The sequence below is a fragment of the Saccharomyces kudriavzevii genome, assembly GCF_947243775.1.
Source record: "Saccharomyces kudriavzevii IFO 1802 strain IFO1802 genome assembly, chromosome: 14".
In the NCBI taxonomy this organism is placed as follows: domain Eukaryota; kingdom Fungi; phylum Ascomycota; class Saccharomycetes; order Saccharomycetales; family Saccharomycetaceae; genus Saccharomyces; species Saccharomyces kudriavzevii.
In genome coordinates this window covers 231,260-251,406 of record NC_079285.1, presented here as the reverse complement: position 1 = coordinate 251,406, position 20,147 = coordinate 231,260, and the positions used below count along the sequence as shown (strand labels likewise).

Below are 20,147 nucleotides of genomic sequence, written 5' to 3'. Positions count from 1 at the left end.
TGTTCCTGCTAATCTGCTCCGAATGAGTTGCTTCATTACTTGGCATTCACTTGCGGTCCTTAAGGGACCTTCTTACAGCAAAGTGATTACTAAAAATATTGAATATTCCCCACATTCGTACATAATGACAGTACAATGTACTCCAACATAAAGCGATGTTGGTTACTGAAGTACTATTCAGTAAAGTAGTCAAGAGTTACATCTGGGAAATTAATAGTGTAACTTTACAGGTAACGTCGAGAGATATCATAAATCATTGCGTATCACGTCTTGCTTTCATTTAAAACACCTGTCTCGTACTTGGCATGAATATTTTGCGAATGGCGTATCGCTCCTTTCATTGCCTTCGCTGCGGTTCACTGCTCAATGAGAACAAGGGACGGTCATCCAAGCAGATTATCAAATGGATTAATAGGTCAAGTTTATCAAACAAAGAACTTGCAGAAAAAGTACGAGATGATACGAAAGAGGCTCCTGAGTGGAAGAAGCAAAAAATGGCAGTTAGAAAAAAACTGGAAGGCCAAAGATGGAACCCACCAAAAAAAATATCTCAGGAACAAATGGAGGCTTTGAAGTTATTAAAGTCCAACTTTCCTGAATTGTCAGCATCTGATCTTGCGGAACGATTCAAGATTTCTCCTGAGGCTGTTAGAAGAATTTTGAAGTCCAACTGGAGGCGCACTGATGATGAGAATAAAAACGCTAACGAGAGATGGAAGCGAAGAGGAGAGCGAATAAAAGAAATGTACGAAAAAACTGAGGGTACTGAACTTGTATATAATAGAATTATAAATGGTAGAAAACTTGTAGTTGGGTCTAGCGCAGACGCATCTGAGTTGATAGCAAAGAGCGTTCACACTTCTAGACACTTCAAACGTGACAATGTTGCACCTGAAAAGAATAGCACTAACAAATTGTACCTTTTAAAACGTTTGTCCTCGAAACAGTAACACTTTAGAGGTAAGTTACATATCATTACCAAGTCTCTTGTACATAAAGATAAATATATATAGAACGAAAAGCATGTAACGATATTATTAGACTTATTATATTTGCAGGCCTTTCTTCTTGCAATGATTGGTAAAATTTTATACCCATCATTTGATGTTACAAGGCGCTATGGAGCAGTGATCTGACATAAATTGACCAGAAGGTTGTGTCCGCATCAGTTTCCAACTTTTTACTATTCTGTACCTTTTATTTCGGCACTACGCCATTGACGAACCAGCCTTTAATCTCCCGGATACCTTGAATAACATCTCTTGATTTATTTATAATTTTTTGGGATTTATCTGTTAATTCAACTTGATCTGTCACCATCTTAATTTGAAAAATGAAATCATCTATACATTCAAGTGGTTGGACTGAAGTTCTATTAAAATATTGTAATTCTCGCTTTACGCTGTGTAATTGATCATTTATTCCGGGCCAACGGCCGCTATTACCTTGTGTTATATTGTCATCTGAAGTTTGGGTGGACCTCTCTACGAATTTACTCTGTTCATTGTATCCTAATGAAGATACAGGGGTTGTCACCAGCCTTTTTTGTAGTTGAGCTATGGTTCTCCTTAAACGAAGCAAAATAGATAGAGAAAAGTCGTGCCTTTGCAAGTACTGTTTTCGTAACATAGGCTCAACAAACATAGCGACAACAAAGTAGAAGAACGCATAAATTGAACCACCATTATACAATAAGGTCTTTATAGCTTTTACTGTCGGATTAATCCTCTCAACTCTTTTAATATTTTCGTCGGAAGGCCAGTCAATATACCCAGGAAAAACTGTGTTCGATGCCATAATTCTTGATATGCTCTTTATCGCTTTGCGTATTACATTGATAGTAACATTCTAACGGGCTCATCCTCTCTGCTTTGTTCCCTTATGGTTTCACTTGAAAACGCGGATGACACTTCAAATCCGAACCAAAACTATACCAACAAAAAAAAAAAAAAAATGAAGTCCAAATTAAGTGTTACACATCAAGTAGTATATAAAGACAGCCTCAATTTCATATTCTGCTTAAAATGTACAGAATAAATCTTCCTTGTATCTCCTCAAAACTCTTGTCATACCGCCACTATTATAAGGCCTGCGCGGTTTCACAAAACTTGAAAAGCCATCATTGTTATCATCATCATTCGGTAGGTGACTCCTAGACTTTCCGGCCCTTTTCTTCAAAAGCTTGTTGATCGTGTCTTGTTTTTCTTCTTCTAATCTCTTTTCACTGAGATTTTTCCGTTTACGAGCATTTTCAGCTCTTCGTAACTGAATCTCTTCATCTGTTAACTTCTTTTTAGAGCCGCCGTCTTCCAGCAAGTCTAGTAGCATCTTGCTTCGAGTTGTAGTACTTCTGGTAGAATCTGCTGTATTTTCTTTTGTTGCTTCAACTTCAAAGTCCTCTTCGTTTCCATTTCCATTCATCGCAGACTCCACTTCGTCTGACTCCTTGCTAATACTGGCTTCATTATCTTCATAGCCTCCAGACTCCCCATCTTGCTCTGCTTCCCCATCTTGCACAACATCGTTCTGATCGTAATCAACCCCTTCATCCTTTGCGATGTTATCTTTATCTTCACCTCCACTTACCTCTTCCTCTAAATCTTCTTCTTCCGTAATAACTTCCTCCATGGCATCGTCATTGGTTTTAGCATCTTCAATATCAGAATTTTCTAAAGCTGTTGCGGCACCTGGCCTTTTATCCATTGATCTGGTATGTAAATGGCGCTTCTTGGAAGGACTCAACACTTCCTCATCTTCGTCATACTCCTCATCAACCTCACCGGTCACTTCTTTGTTTCTGATCCGTTTTGAAGTTCTTATCCCTTTTGGCTCTCTTTTACGCGCTGTCCTTCTGGAGGATTTGCTTGTGACTATCTTATCGTCGAAATCCTCTGTGTACTCATCATCGTCATTGTATTCTTCCCCTCCAGCTGAGACGCTGTCGGATAATTCTACCTCGATATCACTTGCCGCACTGTCCATTGTAGATATAGTTTATTTCTTGATGAATCGTTTTACCATTAAAGAAAAGGATGTGCCAAAAACATAGGATAATTCGTCCTTGTTTTAAATTTTCCTCTCTTTCCAGCTTGTATTTCTTTTTTACCGCTAATGTTCAATAGACTTCTCCGCCTTAACATCATTTCAAGGAAAAAGATCTAAGGGAGAAGCCTCCAAATAGGACTTCATGAAGGAAGAATTTTAAATATTAAATTACATAAAGGTTTACATAAAATACACAATGAATTGAAAAGTAAAGTTGAGAGCGCAAAACCGATGATACAATAAAGACATTTTAAGAAAATAAACGATGGCGGTACATTGTTCAACTCATTCACAGTAAGTCCTTTTCGAAAAATCTCTTTCTCATTTCCATTCTGCCAGTTCCATGTTTTTTAACCAGTTTTCTTATTTGCTCTTGATCATTATCCTTTAAAGACTCGTCGTCTTCACGTGTCCAGATACCAGGAACATTAGGTGGAGGATTAACACTATCCTTGAACATGTTTAAGAAGTAGCGAGGGAAGACCATCAAGTCTCCTGACAAGCATGTCAATATGCTCGTACTGAAATTTTTACGTATACCAGTTTCATCACAAAGATCCTGCACCAGTTTTTCGGCCTGTGAAGGCTCATAATCCCCTGAAATAACATCATGAAGCTTATCCATAAACTGCCTTGTACTACCAAAATGAAAGAACAATGGTAAGAAAAGATCTGTTGTGGCAATCTTCGGTGGGAAACTTATTGTGTCAGGATCAATATTATCATATATATCTTCATTCGAAAAGTCACTTCTTATGGCCTCTGCAATCTCATGTGGGTACTCAAAAGGCAAACTGTTCGAAATATTAGACAAATCATTCTTCAAACTAGAAATAAAATTCATGGTATCTTCATCTAGTAATTCGTTTTCTGGTATGGCATAGGAATTAGAAGCAGCGGCAGCAGCGGCAGCGGCCGCATTGGCAGATGCAGCGTTGGCAGTAGGTTGCGCATTTCTTTGAGACCCGTAAGTCCTTGCCCTCTTGGCTGCTGAGTTGTAATTACCTGGAGTGGGCACTCCAGGTCTCTTGGGTCTATTGGTCAGATTCTTCATTGGTTCTGGTTCTCTATTTTGGGCTTTTTCCGCTTCATAGTAACTAATATAGTCATCGATACCATACGCAAGGAGAAACTTTCTAAACCTGTCTCTCCATGCATTCTCAGTATGCGTCGGGTGTTCTTCAGCAAAATGCTTGAAAAATTCCCGGGCAATAGGTCCTCTACGACTTTGGGTCCTATAAGCTGCAAAATTGGGTTCATTTCCCGGAACATGATTTGGGTCCATTGTCATATTCCTTCTGGCAATAGCAGTAGGTGTATCTTCATCTGTGATCAACGATCTTCCCGTGTCAGGATCGATCTGAAACAGATCACGGTAAAATTGCTTCTTGACTGCAATTGCCAAAGTATAATCTTCGTCGGCTGAAAATTTTCTTTTAATTGATGGTGGCAATACCTTAGTTTTGATTAGGTTTCCATCATCGTCTCTAACCAGTTTGCCAAATTTGTCAACTTCATAAACATATTCTAATCTCTTGGAGAGATATACCCTAAATCTATGTCTAATGGAATTACCTGTATGATTAGGAACATAATGAGAAATTTCGTCATAAAGGGTATGAGTGGTACGCCTGGTTGGATTTTTTCTCACGACATCCAAAATAAACTCATCTTCTTCATCTGTAAATGAAGCTTTATTGTGGGAGGTCAAAGTGCCTCTTGACATCATGGGTCTTTGCGCTTGGAAGGACGAATCACCCTCATCCGTTGCTTGGCCATTGTTATCCTGTGCTAATAAATCATTCTCGGCATCGTCGACATTACTATTGTTATTATTGGAAATATCTGCGTGAGGTTGTTCGATTTGAACCAAGTCATTATTACCGCTGCTTGCCATTGACGCGGCACTGCTTACATGTTGGCGAAGTAGCTGCGCTTGCTCTTGTAATCTAGCTTGTTGCTTTGCGTCAACCACAACCTTGCCCTTGTTTGATACTTCCATAGCACTGTTGGAATTTTCAGAGACTCCTTCTATTTTTGGCCCGGCTGGATCGTTACTATTGCTATTACTGTCATTTCTGCTATTGGAGTTGGGCTCGTCCTGCAATCTACTATCAACGACTTCTCTAAAGTTATCGTAGGGAACCAAGTAATTATCCATGTTCAATAGCGAGTTGCTTTGACAACACGCCTTGATATAAGTTGGAGTGACCGTTGGTAGGTTGGTGTGATTATAAGGTGATACAATGAAAACGTTCTCTTTTGGTTCTTTTGGCTTGGAGTCTAGCACTTCACCGCCGTTTGCCCTAATCAGGCGCGCTAATTGATCCACGTCATTCAAAGAATCATGCGCATCTGCGTCTCGATTCAGGTAGAACTTCATATTTAACAGAGGAGGTGCATTAACCTGTTCCTTTTTCTCCTCAGCAGCGGCGCCGTCAGTAGCAGAAACAGAAGCAGCGGCAACAACAGTAGAGGCCTCTGTAATGTCAGTAACGGCATCCGCATCAGTAGCGGAAGATGTGGCAGTCGTCGCAGAAGCTTCAGTGGCATTGTCGCCTTTGTTTTCACCTTCAACCTGATCCACTTTCTCGCTGCCCTCGTCATTATCAACAGCAGGATTCTCTGTATTTTGTGCAGCCTTCACATCAGCCGCAGAATCCGATGGGGCAGCGGCTGCGGTAGGGTCATTGTCAACAACGACCATGCTCGGATCCAATGCATCAACAAACTCAGCTGGTGCAGTTTCAAAGTCATCTGGACTAGACATTGTGAGATAAATGCTACTTAAATGGTGTCTTCTTCCAGCGGATGCGTCTACAGCAGTTTGTCTTTACTACTGTTTGGGCTATGGGTTTGTTTTGTCTAAACGTGTTGATGGTGTTTAGGTGCTGGATGTTGGGTGTTGAAGAAATGATTGCGATAATCTGTTTTCAGTTTTGTTTTCGCTTTTCGTCAGCTTTTGGAACTTCAACAAGGAAGCCCAGGCGGGTAGTGCGCACAGTATTAGTAGTGGCTTTGTGCTACGCCCTATCGAGACTTTGAGATGCAGAGCTATGCGACTTACGTAATCATAGCCATGCTTTGACTGTTTTGTGTCTTATACAAGATCTAATATGTGCATATATACTTTTTTTCTATCTAGGAACACTCAACTTGAATTAGTGTGTATTCATACTGTTCCTTCTTTCCGTTGTACTTAACTCTCATGGAAGAAAGTAAGTTGTCCTTGACACATGCTGTATCCAGACCCTTGGTCTGTTTCCGTAGGTTCAACCCCATGGAGGCGTCGTGCCCATAAAACACCTTGGCATTACTAAAACTGTCTCCATACTTGTCCCACATCGTAAACCATCTGACATAATTTTTGTTTTCTTTCTCACGTGATGTTTTTGACCAGTGCTTCTTATTAACAAACTTCATGTTCGACAAAGAGCTCACGCTAGGGATTTGGTTTGACTTGATGAAATCTCCTGGTAACATCCCTGCATGTACGCCAAAAAGTTTATCATCAGTAACATCCAAATCCAGTTCGATGACCATTGAGCAGTGTTCTGCCAGCTGGCTCAATTTGGAAAACCCGAGTTCGTGAGCCAATCGCGCATGTGCCCCGCTAATCTTTGAGATGTCCTGTGGTATGAAATCAGTTTCAGTACTGAAAGTTAATGGTATCATCAGTTTGGGGTGTCTTACCCACTGTGAGTAATCTGGATTCAGGTAAGCCATCATAACCAATATTTCATGATTACCCAGCACGCATTTTACCTGATCCTTATGATTTAGGATGTACGAGACTACCTTATCCGAGTCCGGACCTTTGTGAATGAAATCACCAAGCAATATCATCGTTGTATTTTCCCTCAGCCCCCCAATCTTGTCATCGATGAGTTCGATGAACTCATCATAATTGCCGTGAATGTCACCAACAAACACATATTCTTGGTTTAGATCCGTTACATGCTCAATTTTCTTCAAGGTGTTAATTGTGGGCAATAAAGAAACTGGCGAAGATGACCTAGGGTTCTCGAACTTCAAGATATATAGTGTATAAAGACAGCATGTGACAAAAACTATTAATATCGTGCTAGCAGTGACGCTTCTTTTTTTCCGCTTACTGTCCATTTTTACGTACTCTATATCGTTCAAGTATATTTCCTGTCAAATGCTGACAGTCGAGGAAAAGATAAAATGATTCGAGAACAATGTGGTCTTCTTATAAGGTTCCTGTAAGTTACCATCCTCCTCAGATAGATCCGCGAGACTTTTCCAGCCCTGAAAAAAAAGGTACACGTCCATTGATTATATAAAATTATAGCCTATACCGCTCATGCTGCACAAAAACGTGCCAGCAATGAATATTTCCCGAGCGTAAAATAACCAAAATCGGCATCGAGTAAAAAAAGGAAATAAACAACTAGACGTTACATTGTTAAATGTATACCAAACATGTGATTAACTCTTATATGTCTCCTTCAGATCAGGATCCTCTTTATCCCCCAGATGCCTACCATCCAGAAACTTTAAATCGTTCTTATTTGGACATTTCTCTAGTATTTCTTTGGGAAAGTAATCTTGCTTGACTTTTCCGTCAACATAATCCGGATTGTATTTGTAACCTTTATGATAGCCCAGCTCTTCCATTAACCTAGTTGGGGCATTTCTAATGTGCATTGGTATTTCACTGCTTGCTAAACTATACATGTTTTCACCCATCATTGCCCTTAGTTTTTTCCAAGCTCTGTATAATTCCACTGACTTGGGCGCTCTAGCCAAAGCAACACAACACTGCGCCATAGCAAGATCCGCTTCTGGCAAGCCAACTTTCATCACTGCGTCATGTGCTGCGACAGCCAGGGGTAATAATGAATTGTCCCGTAATCCAACGTCTTCAGAGGCTATCCGAATCATCCTCCTGGCAACATACAATGGATCTTCTCCCCCTTGCAGCATCCTTGCTAAATAATATAATGAGGCGTTTTCATCTCCTCCTCTAATGGCTTTATGAAACGCCGAGATGGTATCATAGTGATTATCACCCTTTGGGTCATAATATGTATTTAACCCATTACTGCTGTTATTCTTGATTATATCTCGTATATCATTGATGGATAATTCTTTTTCATCGATCTTGCGCTCTCTTGTGGAGACTTCAATCATTTCCAACATATTCAATGCTCTCCTCGTATCACCAACAGATAGATCTACTATGTATTCCAAAATCTTTCTCGATAACTTCAGAGGCTTTTCAATATTCCAAATCTGTTTCCTGCACTTATTCAATAAGGCAATTCCTCTCGATAGGACAATACAAAGTTCGTTAACATTTAACTTTTCCAAGACAAAAATCAAGCATCTACTGATCAATGCATTGTTTAGCTGAAAACTAGGGTTTTCCGTCGTTGCACCAATCAAAATGATATCACCGTTCTCCACATGTGGCAGTAATAAGTCTTGTTGAACTTTATTGAATCTATGGATTTCATCAATAAAGAGCACAGTTCTTCTTTTGGTCAATTGGAATTCCTTTTTTGATTTTTCAAATATACCTCTCAATTCCTGCGTGTTTGCTTTCGTTGCGCTTGTTTCAATCATATAATATTTAGATCCAACATTGGATTCACTATTGCTCGTCGTTGCGGTCTTCGTTAATAATCTGGCTAATGAGGTCTTGCCTACACCCGGAGGGCCCCAGAGTATCATAGATGGAATTGTTCCTTGTTTTATATATTTAAATAGTGTACCATTATCTCGAGAGAGAATGTGCTGCTGTCCTACATAATCCCTTAACTCTTTTGGCCTTAGTTTTTCACTCAATGGCAAATGACTTATCTTTTGCAGCCATCTCACCTCAAAATCGTTGTGAGATTGTTGACTTTTGTTTGAGGAAAATCCCTCTACTGATTTTCCTGATTCTATATGTGGGGCTTTTTTGATTCTTTTGTTTTCATTAGCAACTGCCGTAGTGTCCTCATCCCCATTTTTAATAACTGCTTCAACTTCGAGATCGTCGTTATCAAGATCAATAACCTTCTCTGCACTGCTTTGCTTCCTCTTTTTTGGGCCTGCCAAAAGATTTGAAACCGTTTGAGGCCTACTCGAAAATTTTGACTTCTCTTTGCCACACGTATCAAGATGAGAGTTGATTTGGGAAAAGAAAATCCTTCTAGAGCAAATAGGACATGATATGAGCTGTTCTAAGGACGTTTTTTTATTATTCATGGAGATTGTGCGGTCCTGTAACACCTCTTACTTACTTAAATTTATCCACCTAATTAGCCTACCTTTTGACCTGCCGATGACTCTGAAACACGTTTCCTATAGACCCAACGCGTGCTCTTTTGCAACTAAGATAAGCAACCGATGTTCGAGTATCTAAAAAAAGGGTAAGTTCAATCAAACACCAAAAATGTAAATGCTTGGATTATTTGATGCACCTGAACGACTAAACACGGCTTGCCTCTATTGTCAATATTTGTCTTGTTCAACTGCACGTTATACCTACTTTTATAATCTGTGGCGGGCGACCCGGCTTATTTTCATAGAAAACGCAACAATAAGTCCGTTACGCAATATTGATTTTTGATGAGAACCGTTCTGCGATATTGTTGTCAATACAAATTTGATAGACAGCTACTAGACATAGAGAGGAGGCTTGACGCAGTAGAGCATACCTTTTATCCTCATTGTTCCACTAGTACTGCCTAACCTGATTCAAAAAATCCTAACTGTACTGAATTGACTCTTTTTGCACCTTGAAGCACAAATATAAGGGAACAATGAATTGCAAGGCGGTAACCATCAGTTTATTGTTACTACTATTTTTAACAAGAGTATATATTCAACCGACATTTTCGCTAATTTCAGATTGCGATGAAACATTCAATTATTGGGAACCACTGAATTTATTGGTTCGTGGGTTTGGTAAACAAACCTGGGAATATTCTCCCGAATACTCTATTAGATCATGGGCATTCCTTTTACCTTTTTACAGTATTCTTTATCCCATAAATAAGTTCACTAATTTGGAGAGCCACTGGAACTTTTTCATTACAAGAGCATGTTTAGGCTTTTTCAGTTTCATTATGGAATTCAAATTACATCGTGAAATCGCAGGCACGTTGGCGTTGCAGATTGCAAATATTTGGATTATTTTCCAATTGTTCAATCCGGGCTGGTTCCATGCATCTGTTGAGTTGTTACCATCTGCTGTTGCCATGTTGTTATACGTAGGTGCTACGACACACTCTTTGCGCTATCTATCCACTGGATCCACTTCAAATTTTACAAAGAGTTTAGCATACAACTTCCTAGCTAGTATACTTGGTTGGCCATTTGTTTTAGTTCTGAGTGTGCCATTATGCTTGCACTACCTTTTCAATCATAGGATAATTTCTACCATTAGAACCGCATTCGATTGCTGTCTAATATTTTCATTGACTGCATTTGCTGTCGTTGCTACTGATAGTATATTTTATGGAAAACTTGCTCCGGTGTCATGGAATATCTTATTCTATAATGTCATCAATGCAAATGAAGAGACTGGTCCAAATATTTTCGGCGTTGAACCATGGTACTACTATCCACTAAACTTGGCTCTAAATTTCCCATTGCCTGTCTTGATTTTGGCCGGTTTGGGAGTTTTCCATTTGAGACTATGGCCATTATGGGCTTCTTTGTTCACGTGGATTGCAATATTTATTCAACAACCTCACAAAGAGGAAAGGTTTCTTTATCCAATTTACGGCTTGATCACCTTAAGTGCAAGTATAGCGTTTTACAAAGTTTTAAGTCTATTCAACAAAAGGCCGCTTTTGAAAAAGGGAATAAAACTATCAGTTTTATTGATTGTTGCTATTCAGGCGATGTCACGCATAGTTGCTTTAGTTAACAATTACACAGCTCCAATAGCCGTTTATGAACAATTTTCTACTCTCAATCAAGGCAACGTGAAGGGACCGGTGGTGAATGTGTGTACTGGTCGTGAATGGTATCACTTCCCAAATTCTTTTCTGTTGCCCAATAATCACAGACTAAGATTCGTCAAATCTGGGTTCGATGGTCTTCTGCCCGGAGATTTTCCAGAAAATGGCTCCATCTTCAAAAAGATTAGAACCACGCCTAAGGGAATGAATAACAAAAACATATATGATTCTGGCAAGGAGTGGCCAATTTCTAAATGTGATTATTTCATTGACATTGTGGCCCCAATAGATTTGACAAAAGACGTTTTCAACCCATTGCACCTCATGGACAACTGGAATAAACTGGCATGTGCTGCATTCATCGACGCTGAAAATTCTAAAATTTTGGGCAGAGCATTTTATGTACCAGAATTAATCAACCAAATTATGCAAACAGTTTTACCGGAACAATGGAAGCAAGTGTATGGTGTTCGTTACATTAATTACTGTTTGTTTGAAAAGCCAACTGAGTCCACCAATTGATAGATAGGTGTTAAGCGAGCGGCAAGTTGTCTTCTATCCGTCCTCATTAGGGGTTTCTTTCTTCTCGATAACTTTGGTATTTTTCACATATATATTTTCCATGCATTTATTAAAATTATATTTGTTCATTACTTTCTTTTTTTTACATGTTGAGAACTTTTAAAAATGTCAAGACTGATTATGTTTCGTGCTTATGAAAATATAAAAACTGTGAAAAGAAATAAAACCGAAGTGCATTGTGAATCATTAATACACTATCTAATTTCTTTATGCAACATACTTTCTCTTGCCGGACCCGTTCCAACCCATTCAACAGGAACACCGACAAAATCTTCAATATACTTCAAATACTTCTTTGCATTTTCAGGCAAATCTTCGTATTTCGTAATTTTGGTGATATCTTGATCCCAACCTGGTAAAACTGTGTATTCAACTTCAACTTTACCCAAGATATTCAAATCTTCGGGGAACAGGTCTAACTTCTTACCTTGAATAGAATATGAAATACCTATTGGGATCTCCTTAAATGTATCTAGAACATCTAATTTGGTAATGTTCAAACTTGTGTACCCGTTGATCAAAGTAGAATATTTCAGGACTACCAGGTCTAACCAACCACAACGACGCTTGCGACCGGTTGTAACACCGAATTCAGCACCTATGGTTTGCAATTTCTCCCCGTCTTCGTTCAATTGTTCTGTTGGGAATGGACCTTCACCAACTCTAGTTGTGTAGGCCTTAACAACACCGTAAATTTCATCAATAGTACGTGGAGGAATACCTAAACCTGTGAGGACACCACCAATACCAGTACTTGAGGAAGTAACATATGGGTAAGTACCAAAATCGATATCTAACATCAACGCATTAGCACCTTCGACTAATATCTTTTTCTTTGCTTCAATGGCATTATGCATAAAAACAACGGAGTCGACAACGAATGGCTTCAATTGTTCTCTTAACTTCTTATATTCAGCCAGTTTAGCCTCAAAGTCATATTCGAAATCACCATATCTTTGTCTTCTTGTTTCCAGCAACCTCTTGTATCTAGCGACAAATTCTTCCCAAGCACCTGGTTGATCATTGACTAAATGATGAACTCTCAAACCAGATCTTGAAGCCTTTGTAGAGTAGGTTGGACCAATACCTTTACCTGTGGTACCGATGTTTTTACCATCTTTTGAGCGACCTGATAACTCCAATTCTCTTAATTTATCGGTTACTTGATGGAAGTCAAAGACCAGATGTGCTCTAGAAGAAACAAATAATCTTCCTCTTGCATTTTTCAAACCTTTAGCCTCCAAAGTTTCCAATTCTTTGAAAAAAGATGGAACATGGATAACAACACCATTACCCAATAAATTTTGACAGTTTGGGTTGACTAGACCAGATGGTAACATATGGAAATCATATTTAACACCATTTACAACAATGGTATGGCCAGCATTGTTACCCCCTGCGCAACGGGCTACAATGTCATATTTACCAACAAGTAAATCAACCAATTTACCTTTACCTTCATCACCCCACTGGGAACCTAATACAACGTTAACCATCTTTATTTTATTAAACTTTGATTTCGTAAAGCTACGCCTTTTCTGACTTGTCCAACAAAAGTACGATACTTACTTAGTTGAATTAAGATTTGCAATCGTTTCTTTTATAAGGCAACACAAGAGACAAGATGAAAATCGAAGAAGAAAAGATCGGTAAGAAAAAGAAATTATGTTTTTAGAAAGAGTGTTTACTTATTATTACTTAGTTTGTTAATCTGTGACTCAATGGAAAGGATCGCGATCGATAAACGTAAAGTCGGATTATTTAAATACGAATTTTTTCCCGTATCTGGGTTTTACAGGAACTCACTGGGTGTGACATGATTTTCTCGACGACTTGGTCACGAGAGCAAATGATAGGAGTATTCACCATCCGATTGTCTGGGGTTGCGGTAATTGCTGATTCTTTTGAATTTACAGATTCATTAATTAATAGCAAAGTAAATTAATTACTTCTGACTCTACCGAAGGCTGTACAGATTGACTTCTTCTTCGGTGATTAAATACTAAATTTAAGATGCACGTGACATTGTATAGATCAAAGACGGGTAATGTAAATAGAAAACTTTTCAATCAATCGCAAGTAGAATAGCAGGCTTGAAGCGATGGGACCCTTGAAAGAATTGCACAGATGGATGCTCTTCGGAGAATACGTAGGTTTGAAGATTCAGTAGGTCAAGACGGATTTTATTGCAGTCACATATGAGCGGAGTTCAGTCTAAAGGAGGTGGCGGAAAGAAACCGCTTAATAAAAATCAATTACTGAAGAGGAATCGCATAAGAAATGCTAGGTCAATTAGAGCGGAGGCGGTGGCGGCTTCATCATCAAAAAATTCGGCACCAAATGATCTGAGTGAGTCAGGAGGTAAGTTAAAGGTGGACCAGTTCATCAATTCTCGAGAATTCGAAGTCAAGCAGCTCCAATTAGCCATGCATAATTCCAAAGGAGCGAGTTCAACGAGAATATTCCAGGCATTGCCCCGTAAATTGCGTCGTAGAACTGCTTCACATAATGTCCGCAGAATACCAAAGAGAATGCGCAATAGAGCCTTAAGGGAAATGCGTAAGAGTGACCAACAACAAGTTTTGAAGAACCTTTCAAGCACTTCCAGGAAAACCCATGGCTTGAATGCGAAACAGCTTTATAGAGCTAGAATGTCCATTAAATTATTACGATTGGCTGGTAAATCCACTTCTATGAAACTGAGCATGCCATCGGAGATCACGTCGTCTAAGTGCCATGTGAGGCAAAAAATCAAGACATTAAAGCGTATGATTAAAGAATCCTGCAAAGCAAACTCCAATTCAAAATTGCTTAATAACCGTTTGGGAAGCTATGACGTTACAGGTCTTGGTGAGTTGGCCCCTATTCCCAAAGGCAGAATTAAATATACAAAACGACAAAAGTACTTCACCTGGCTGCCTACCCACATTTGGAATGCCAAAAGGTCTCACATGATGAAGAGGTGGGGGTACCAAGTAGCATGGGCACCAACTCAAAAATGCTTCAAATTGACGCATAGATTAGGCGGCGATACTTGCAGCTCTGATGGTGCCTTGTGCATGGATTCAAGTCACATTGGTACGATGATTGTGAAGGATAATAGCACTGACACTATGGGGGACTTTCTCAAATCTATTATAGAGAAATTAACAGCTGGAAGAGCAAGCATGCGGAAATATCGCCAAAATCAGACCTTATTTCAAGGATTAATTTATAGTTTCAGTGAAGCTTCCTCCAATCCACTGGGACCATGCGATTTATTCTGGGTTCAAAAAGATACTGTGATTTTGAGATTACATCCATCCATTTATACTCAGGTTTTTGATATACTTATACAATACAAGGAAAAACTGACTATACAAGATTGCCGGTATTCAATTGCAAGCGTAACCTTGAAGGGGGCCAAAGCTCTAGAATCGTTGGCCTCTTGTTTAAGAAGCACCAAAAATTGCACATCGTTTGAGCAATTCAAAATCATTTCAAAGGTTACCGACAGCAGTACTCTACCACAGAGATGCACATTCGCATTTGAAGCCATTGATCCACGTCACTTGGCCGCACCAAAAAAGTTAGGTGATCCACAAAAAAAGACGATTAGTTTTAATGACATTTTATCATTACACGAAAACTATCCTCATGATGATATAAACACTATTTTTAATAAGTTGTGCAGCCCTGAATCACGTACTCAATCATACGACAACCAAAACACATTGAAAGAAATTTCTACCAGACGTTCCAAGCTGTTGACTGCTACACCAAATCACATTAATAAAACAACCGTACCATTCAAAGGCGGTGATCCTTCCATTCCATTAGTCATAATGAAAAGGCCCAAGACAGGTGATTGGATTGTCATGTTGCCGTGGTTCTGGCTCCTACCTCTATGGCACCAATTGAACAGGGTACCACGGGTTTATCATATCGGTCTAAGGCAGTTTCAACAAATACAGTATGAGAATGAACAACTCTATTTTCCAGATGATTATCCTTTCACCCAGCTGGGTCATCTAGAAAATTCGCTCTATAAAAGAGAAGCCCTAAAAACAAAGTGGGATAGGAAGCCAATGGGGAAAAGAATCAATTTCAAAGAAATCAAGGACATTCATAACACTCACCTCCCAGCACTCAAAGGTGAAATCGGTGATTTTTTTAGTTCAGATTGGAGATTTCTACAAATTTTGAAAAATGGGCTCGATTATTTGCGGTGCGATGATAAAGACTTGAAGTTAATGGACAGTAAGAAGACTGGACAGTTCAATAATCATGGAGTAAGAGATATCAACTGCGTAAATGATGTTTTAGAGTTCTGTAAAGATTATGAAATCAAGGTAAAAGCTGTGTCATCACCAGTAGAAGAAGACATACCAATTATGTTGTGTAAGCTTACAAAATGTCAAAAACCTCCTTCTAATAACACCAACCCTGATGGTTCTTCATTTCATCTAACAATTCAGCCGCGTTGTATTATTGCTGTGTCCTGTAAATTTATTGAACGTGGTCACCCCAGGGACAACGCAAGGATATATCAAATTCCCGAAGAGCACTTGGAGCATTGGCTAAAACTAGCTAAGGGAGTTTACCGCCCAAACGGAAGAAGAGATCACGATATAAAAATCCCTCTTCCAGAGATACATGATTTGATTGGCTTCATCACAAGCGGCACTTACCACTTAAATTCCGGAAATGGCATGGGAATCGGATTCATAGACCATCGTTCTGCTATGTTGCAAGCTACGAGATATGTTCTTGTTAGGAATGTGGGCACTAATATCTATAGGTTAGGTGAGTGGTCGGAAATATCCGTATGATAAACTGCACTATATACGCAAACAAAACATTATAAAGCTACATATAAAAGAAAGATGAACAGTAATAGAAGTTGTCAAACAATGCGATTCTTCACCTTGAAAGTCCGTAATCAAGTGCCTGGAAGTTCAATAATGTTGGCAGAACAGCTCATTATGTATTTGCAAATCTGGCGATTTACAACAGAAGGTTCATTGCTCATCGATTTCCTGGTTCATAGATTTTTACAACTACTATTACCCGCTGTCAAAACCTTCTTTTTCCATTTTATTTTCTCATCGCGTCGAGTTTTCATCTTGCGCAAAAGGTATAAATAGCAGGAGAAAGTCTTAGTGACTTACCTTCTCTTGCCTAACTGTTTTCTTATAAAAAATTAGTTTCAGTCTTGATTTTTTTTCTTAAAACCTCATACTTACCTTAAGATATCAGAGGAGATCAAGAAGTCCTACTGATCAAACACGCACTTTCAATGGTAGAAGGATGTTACGCATTTATCTTTGAACTATAATAGTTCACTGAATTCATTGATGAAAACTCCTTGGTCACATACACATACGTTGCGGAAGGCATGTTTGCTGACGTTTCCGTTCCCTTGTTTCAATTATCGGTTATTCCCGTGATTCCTTTTGGAATCTGGGGGATTCAACCGATTTTTGAGGCCCTTTGTTTCTTCTGCCTGGAGAAGTTTGACACCAAATTCAAATTGGTGTTAGGGGAGCTGAGACCTTTCAGAAGAGAGCATTACGAAGGCATTCTTTTTAATGTACACCCCTCTAGTGCGCTGTTCAATCTTTTAAATGGCTGATTCGAATGAACTTTTAGTTTATGATGGAGGTATAGCTGTTGGGATTGTTCGGTCAGGGTTGCATATTTGGAGATGTGCTCTTTTGAGCAGTCTTGGTGTTGCTCATTGTCGTAGTTTATGAGAAAAATTCTGGAAGGTTTTGGTAGGAACGGGTGGATCTTATAATTTTTGATTTGTTTTCAGAAAACAGAATTATAGAATTTCTATTTTTTTTTTTCTTTGAGTATTGGAACTTTTTTTAAAGTTTCATGCTTTTATTTTCTTCATTTCAGTTCTATATCTGGCGATGTGCTTTGGAATGAAACCTTTTATATAAGCTACACTAAGGCAAAACACTATGAATCTTGTTATATAGTGACATTGGTTTTGCCGATCAGAAGACAAAAGCTAGATGGATCACAAGTATAAGAGTTCCAACCAAGAAATTGACATCTAACGTAATTAACATAACTAGAACGCTATCGACAGTTAATGCTCTCGCGAATAATGTGATGTTCACCGCCGTTACTTATATTCGTGCCTTTTATACGAAGTTGTGACTTGTCTAATAATATGAAGGAGCATATAATGACGGTAGCTGAGAATGTATATTTTGCCACTCGGTTAGGATGTCCATTATACAATCCTCAAAGGGAATGCCACTTTTATCACATTCCTCTATTTTGTCATTGAATATGTCGGCCAACTCCAGTATGGCTTTACTACCGATTTTGGCATTCTCATCATCATCTTTTATATCAACATTAATGACGTGTACTATTCTGTTTAATTTGCCCCCTCTATTCATCAAGTCTTCGCAAACTGCATCAAAACATCTTTCTTCGCAAGTGAAAACAAAGTCAAAGACTTTTGTACTTTCTTGCCATTTTTCTGGTGCTTTTTTGAGTCTTCTATTACGATCTAGCATCTGCAATAAACCGTTCGACTTGTAACGGTCCGCTGATTGTGATAAAAGATCATTATATATATCATTATAGGGCGTACCAAATGAGTACACATTAGGCTTATCTATCGATAGGCCCGGCAGTCTCACAGCTGAACCTGTTCCGTAAGAGCTAACATTATAACCTGCTTCTTGCAAGACTTTATGCGATTCCATGGAACGGTTATTGTTCGATGCACAAACTGTGCAGAACCTCAAGTTTGAATTGCGATGACTAGACATCCTTGACTTTATCACTAGCTGTACCACCGTTGGCTTACTCTTCCTCTGAAGTGTTTCGAATGTACCAACCAGCCTTTATTTTTTTTTTCTTTCAATATTATTTCGTTTTTATGTTCTTCCCACCGCCGCAGAGAAAGAATACGTGAAGGATGATCATGTGCATCAAACAGAATAAAAGAACTAGATACTTTAAAATTTAGGAATATATTAAAAGAAGTATGTATGCATTCCGGATTGATGGCCAATTTAACCCTAACATTTTTCATTAATTGGACTGGGAATACCAACTGTTTCTTTTTCTACAAGGACACCTTCTACTTCATAATCGGTTAAGTTTGCATTGACTGCGTGCGTGTTCCCCATGACAACAATTTTTTGATTCTTACAGTGAATGTCTTGAAAACAATCATCCTCTTCTGCGTCTTCTGTGTCCGCCGTGTGCGGAAGTATCGCGCCAATATCTACGTAATCTCCCTCCAATACTCCAAGGTTTTCATTATTGCTTATATCTTTCTTCATCGAGCTAGAGTCAACACTTTCAACGTCATCCATACTACAACTCACATCAAAATCATCCATTCTTTCAGGAAGAACTTTTATAATAGTGGATTCCGCAATTTCTAGCTTCCATCTTTGCCAATCCTTTTCTCCTTTGATCAGAACGCCAATGAGCATTGAAGGATCCATTTCCGATAGTTGTAATCTACCAAATTTACTGGTATGACATGAGTTCACAAAGGAATCTTCTACGGCCGGTTGGGGAATATGAGGGTCAAAGTGTAAGAATTCATTCCCCTGATATCCAAAAAAGTACAATGATGAGGAGGGCCTACCGCCAGCAATACCTACTGACCACGCAGAATTTAAAATACCACATATGCTTTCTCTATAACTTTCGTTGACAGCATTGATGCCGAGCTTCACGCCCAACAAGAACAAAATACTGCTATTTGGATTATCAACAAATACTTCTTCAACCTCATTTTCATATATATCGCCAGATGAAACAGAGACTATACAAGCGCTTATGCCGCATTCAGGGAAGCCGTAGATCAGATATTGTATACTTCTTGCAGTAGCTGCAGGACCAAACCATTCACCTGGCCTTTTATCAGAGAGTTCTGTACCTGTAGAGACAAAGTTATGTAATGAGAACGGGGCTTCAGGTGTGTCGTTGAACCAATTTACAATTCTTGACTCCCGCTTGAAATCGTCATCTTCATCAACCCTGAAATCTCTTCCCAAGTGAAGGATCTGTAGAGCATTGCCCAACAAACTTTGTCCTGTCCTTATCATACACCCCCAGCCAATATCAGTATTAAAGCAATCAGGGTTTGCTATGTAGTTCTCTATTGTATTGATTGGATTTGTCCGAACTAATACATTTAAACTTAAAGGTGAAGGTCCATCGGGTGCTCTTGCTATAGGAACAAATCTTGTCCGATACGTAAAGTTAACCCTTGATCGTACATCCAAAAGAAACTCCTGCGTGTAGGAAGAATTCTCTCTACCAAAGAAATTGCTGAGAAACCCACCACTAGCTGCTTCGCTGCGAAATTCATCTTCTTGTTCAGACTGTTGATAGCTATTTTTCTGCTCTTGCTCGGGATACATTTCCCCTAATACTACATAATCATGATTCGTAAAGGCAACCGATTCTTCAGACGAACCTGGTAACACACCGTGGGACATTTTTTGTACCAAGTCCATTCTCCACAGTCCTAACCACTTCTGCATGTATAACCACGCTGAATTCGAATTCACTATGTATCGTTGTCTGTTCTTTTCAACAACCGTTATTGTGTGTATATTTCTAATT

At 39.0% G+C, this 20,147-nt stretch overlaps 11 protein-coding genes across 11 annotated transcripts; 3 read left to right on the top strand and 8 right to left on the bottom strand.

The window, feature by feature from the left end:
* Positions 1 to 305: 305 nt before the first annotated feature.
* Positions 306 to 950, top strand: RRG9 (mitochondrial ribosome assembly protein RRG9; the record flags this gene model as incomplete). Its single annotated transcript, XM_056230707.1, has 1 exon — positions 306 to 950. One exon carries the CDS (start codon positions 306 to 308, stop codon positions 948 to 950), a length of 645 nt encoding a protein of 214 aa, XP_056084599.1.
* Positions 951 to 1,197: 247 nt separating this feature from the next.
* On the bottom strand, positions 1,198 to 1,797 carry PEX17 (Pex17p; the record flags this gene model as incomplete). The annotated part of the gene is made up of 1 exon (XM_056230706.1): positions 1,198 to 1,797. The coding sequence occupies one exon, from the start codon at positions 1,795 to 1,797 to the stop codon at positions 1,198 to 1,200; it is 600 nt and encodes a 199-aa protein (XP_056084598.1).
* Positions 1,798 to 2,019: 222 nt separating this feature from the next.
* Positions 2,020 to 2,982, bottom strand: IES2 (Ies2p; the record flags this gene model as incomplete). Its single annotated transcript, XM_056230705.1, has 1 exon — positions 2,020 to 2,982. The coding sequence occupies one exon, from the start codon at positions 2,980 to 2,982 to the stop codon at positions 2,020 to 2,022; it is 963 nt and encodes a 320-aa protein (XP_056084597.1).
* A 352-nt stretch (positions 2,983 to 3,334) lies between these two features.
* RAP1 (DNA-binding transcription factor RAP1) lies at positions 3,335 to 5,815 on the bottom strand (the record flags this gene model as incomplete). The annotated part of the gene is made up of 1 exon (XM_056230704.1): positions 3,335 to 5,815. The coding sequence occupies one exon, from the start codon at positions 5,813 to 5,815 to the stop codon at positions 3,335 to 3,337; it is 2,481 nt and encodes an 826-aa protein (XP_056084596.1).
* Positions 5,816 to 6,186: 371 nt separating this feature from the next.
* On the bottom strand, positions 6,187 to 7,167 carry PPN2 (putative serine/threonine-protein phosphatase; the record flags this gene model as incomplete). Its single annotated transcript, XM_056230702.1, has 1 exon — positions 6,187 to 7,167. One exon carries the CDS (start codon positions 7,165 to 7,167, stop codon positions 6,187 to 6,189), a length of 981 nt encoding a protein of 326 aa, XP_056084595.1.
* Positions 7,168 to 7,497: 330 nt separating this feature from the next.
* Positions 7,498 to 9,264, bottom strand: MGS1 (ssDNA-dependent ATPase MGS1; the record flags this gene model as incomplete). The annotated part of the gene is made up of 1 exon (XM_056230701.1): positions 7,498 to 9,264. The coding sequence occupies one exon, from the start codon at positions 9,262 to 9,264 to the stop codon at positions 7,498 to 7,500; it is 1,767 nt and encodes a 588-aa protein (XP_056084594.1).
* A 557-nt stretch (positions 9,265 to 9,821) lies between these two features.
* On the top strand, positions 9,822 to 11,489 carry ALG9 (dolichyl-P-Man:Man(6)GlcNAc(2)-PP-dolichol alpha-1,2-mannosyltransferase; the record flags this gene model as incomplete). The annotated part of the gene is made up of 1 exon (XM_056230700.1): positions 9,822 to 11,489. The coding sequence occupies one exon, from the start codon at positions 9,822 to 9,824 to the stop codon at positions 11,487 to 11,489; it is 1,668 nt and encodes a 555-aa protein (XP_056084593.1).
* Positions 11,490 to 11,743: 254 nt separating this feature from the next.
* Positions 11,744 to 13,045, bottom strand: ADE12 (adenylosuccinate synthase; the record flags this gene model as incomplete). The annotated part of the gene is made up of 1 exon (XM_056230699.1): positions 11,744 to 13,045. The coding sequence occupies one exon, from the start codon at positions 13,043 to 13,045 to the stop codon at positions 11,744 to 11,746; it is 1,302 nt and encodes a 433-aa protein (XP_056084592.1).
* A 702-nt stretch (positions 13,046 to 13,747) lies between these two features.
* POP1 (ribonuclease P/MRP protein subunit POP1) lies at positions 13,748 to 16,360 on the top strand (the record flags this gene model as incomplete). The annotated part of the gene is made up of 1 exon (XM_056230698.1): positions 13,748 to 16,360. The coding sequence occupies one exon, from the start codon at positions 13,748 to 13,750 to the stop codon at positions 16,358 to 16,360; it is 2,613 nt and encodes an 870-aa protein (XP_056084591.1).
* Positions 16,361 to 17,707: 1,347 nt separating this feature from the next.
* On the bottom strand, positions 17,708 to 18,328 carry SSU72 (RNA polymerase II subunit A C-terminal domain phosphatase; the record flags this gene model as incomplete). Its single annotated transcript, XM_056230697.1, has 1 exon — positions 17,708 to 18,328. The coding sequence occupies one exon, from the start codon at positions 18,326 to 18,328 to the stop codon at positions 17,708 to 17,710; it is 621 nt and encodes a 206-aa protein (XP_056084590.1).
* A 252-nt stretch (positions 18,329 to 18,580) lies between these two features.
* Positions 18,581 to 20,065, bottom strand: ATG4 (cysteine protease ATG4; the record flags this gene model as incomplete). The annotated part of the gene is made up of 1 exon (XM_056230696.1): positions 18,581 to 20,065. One exon carries the CDS (start codon positions 20,063 to 20,065, stop codon positions 18,581 to 18,583), a length of 1,485 nt encoding a protein of 494 aa, XP_056084589.1.
* Positions 20,066 to 20,147: the final 82 nt, after the last annotated feature.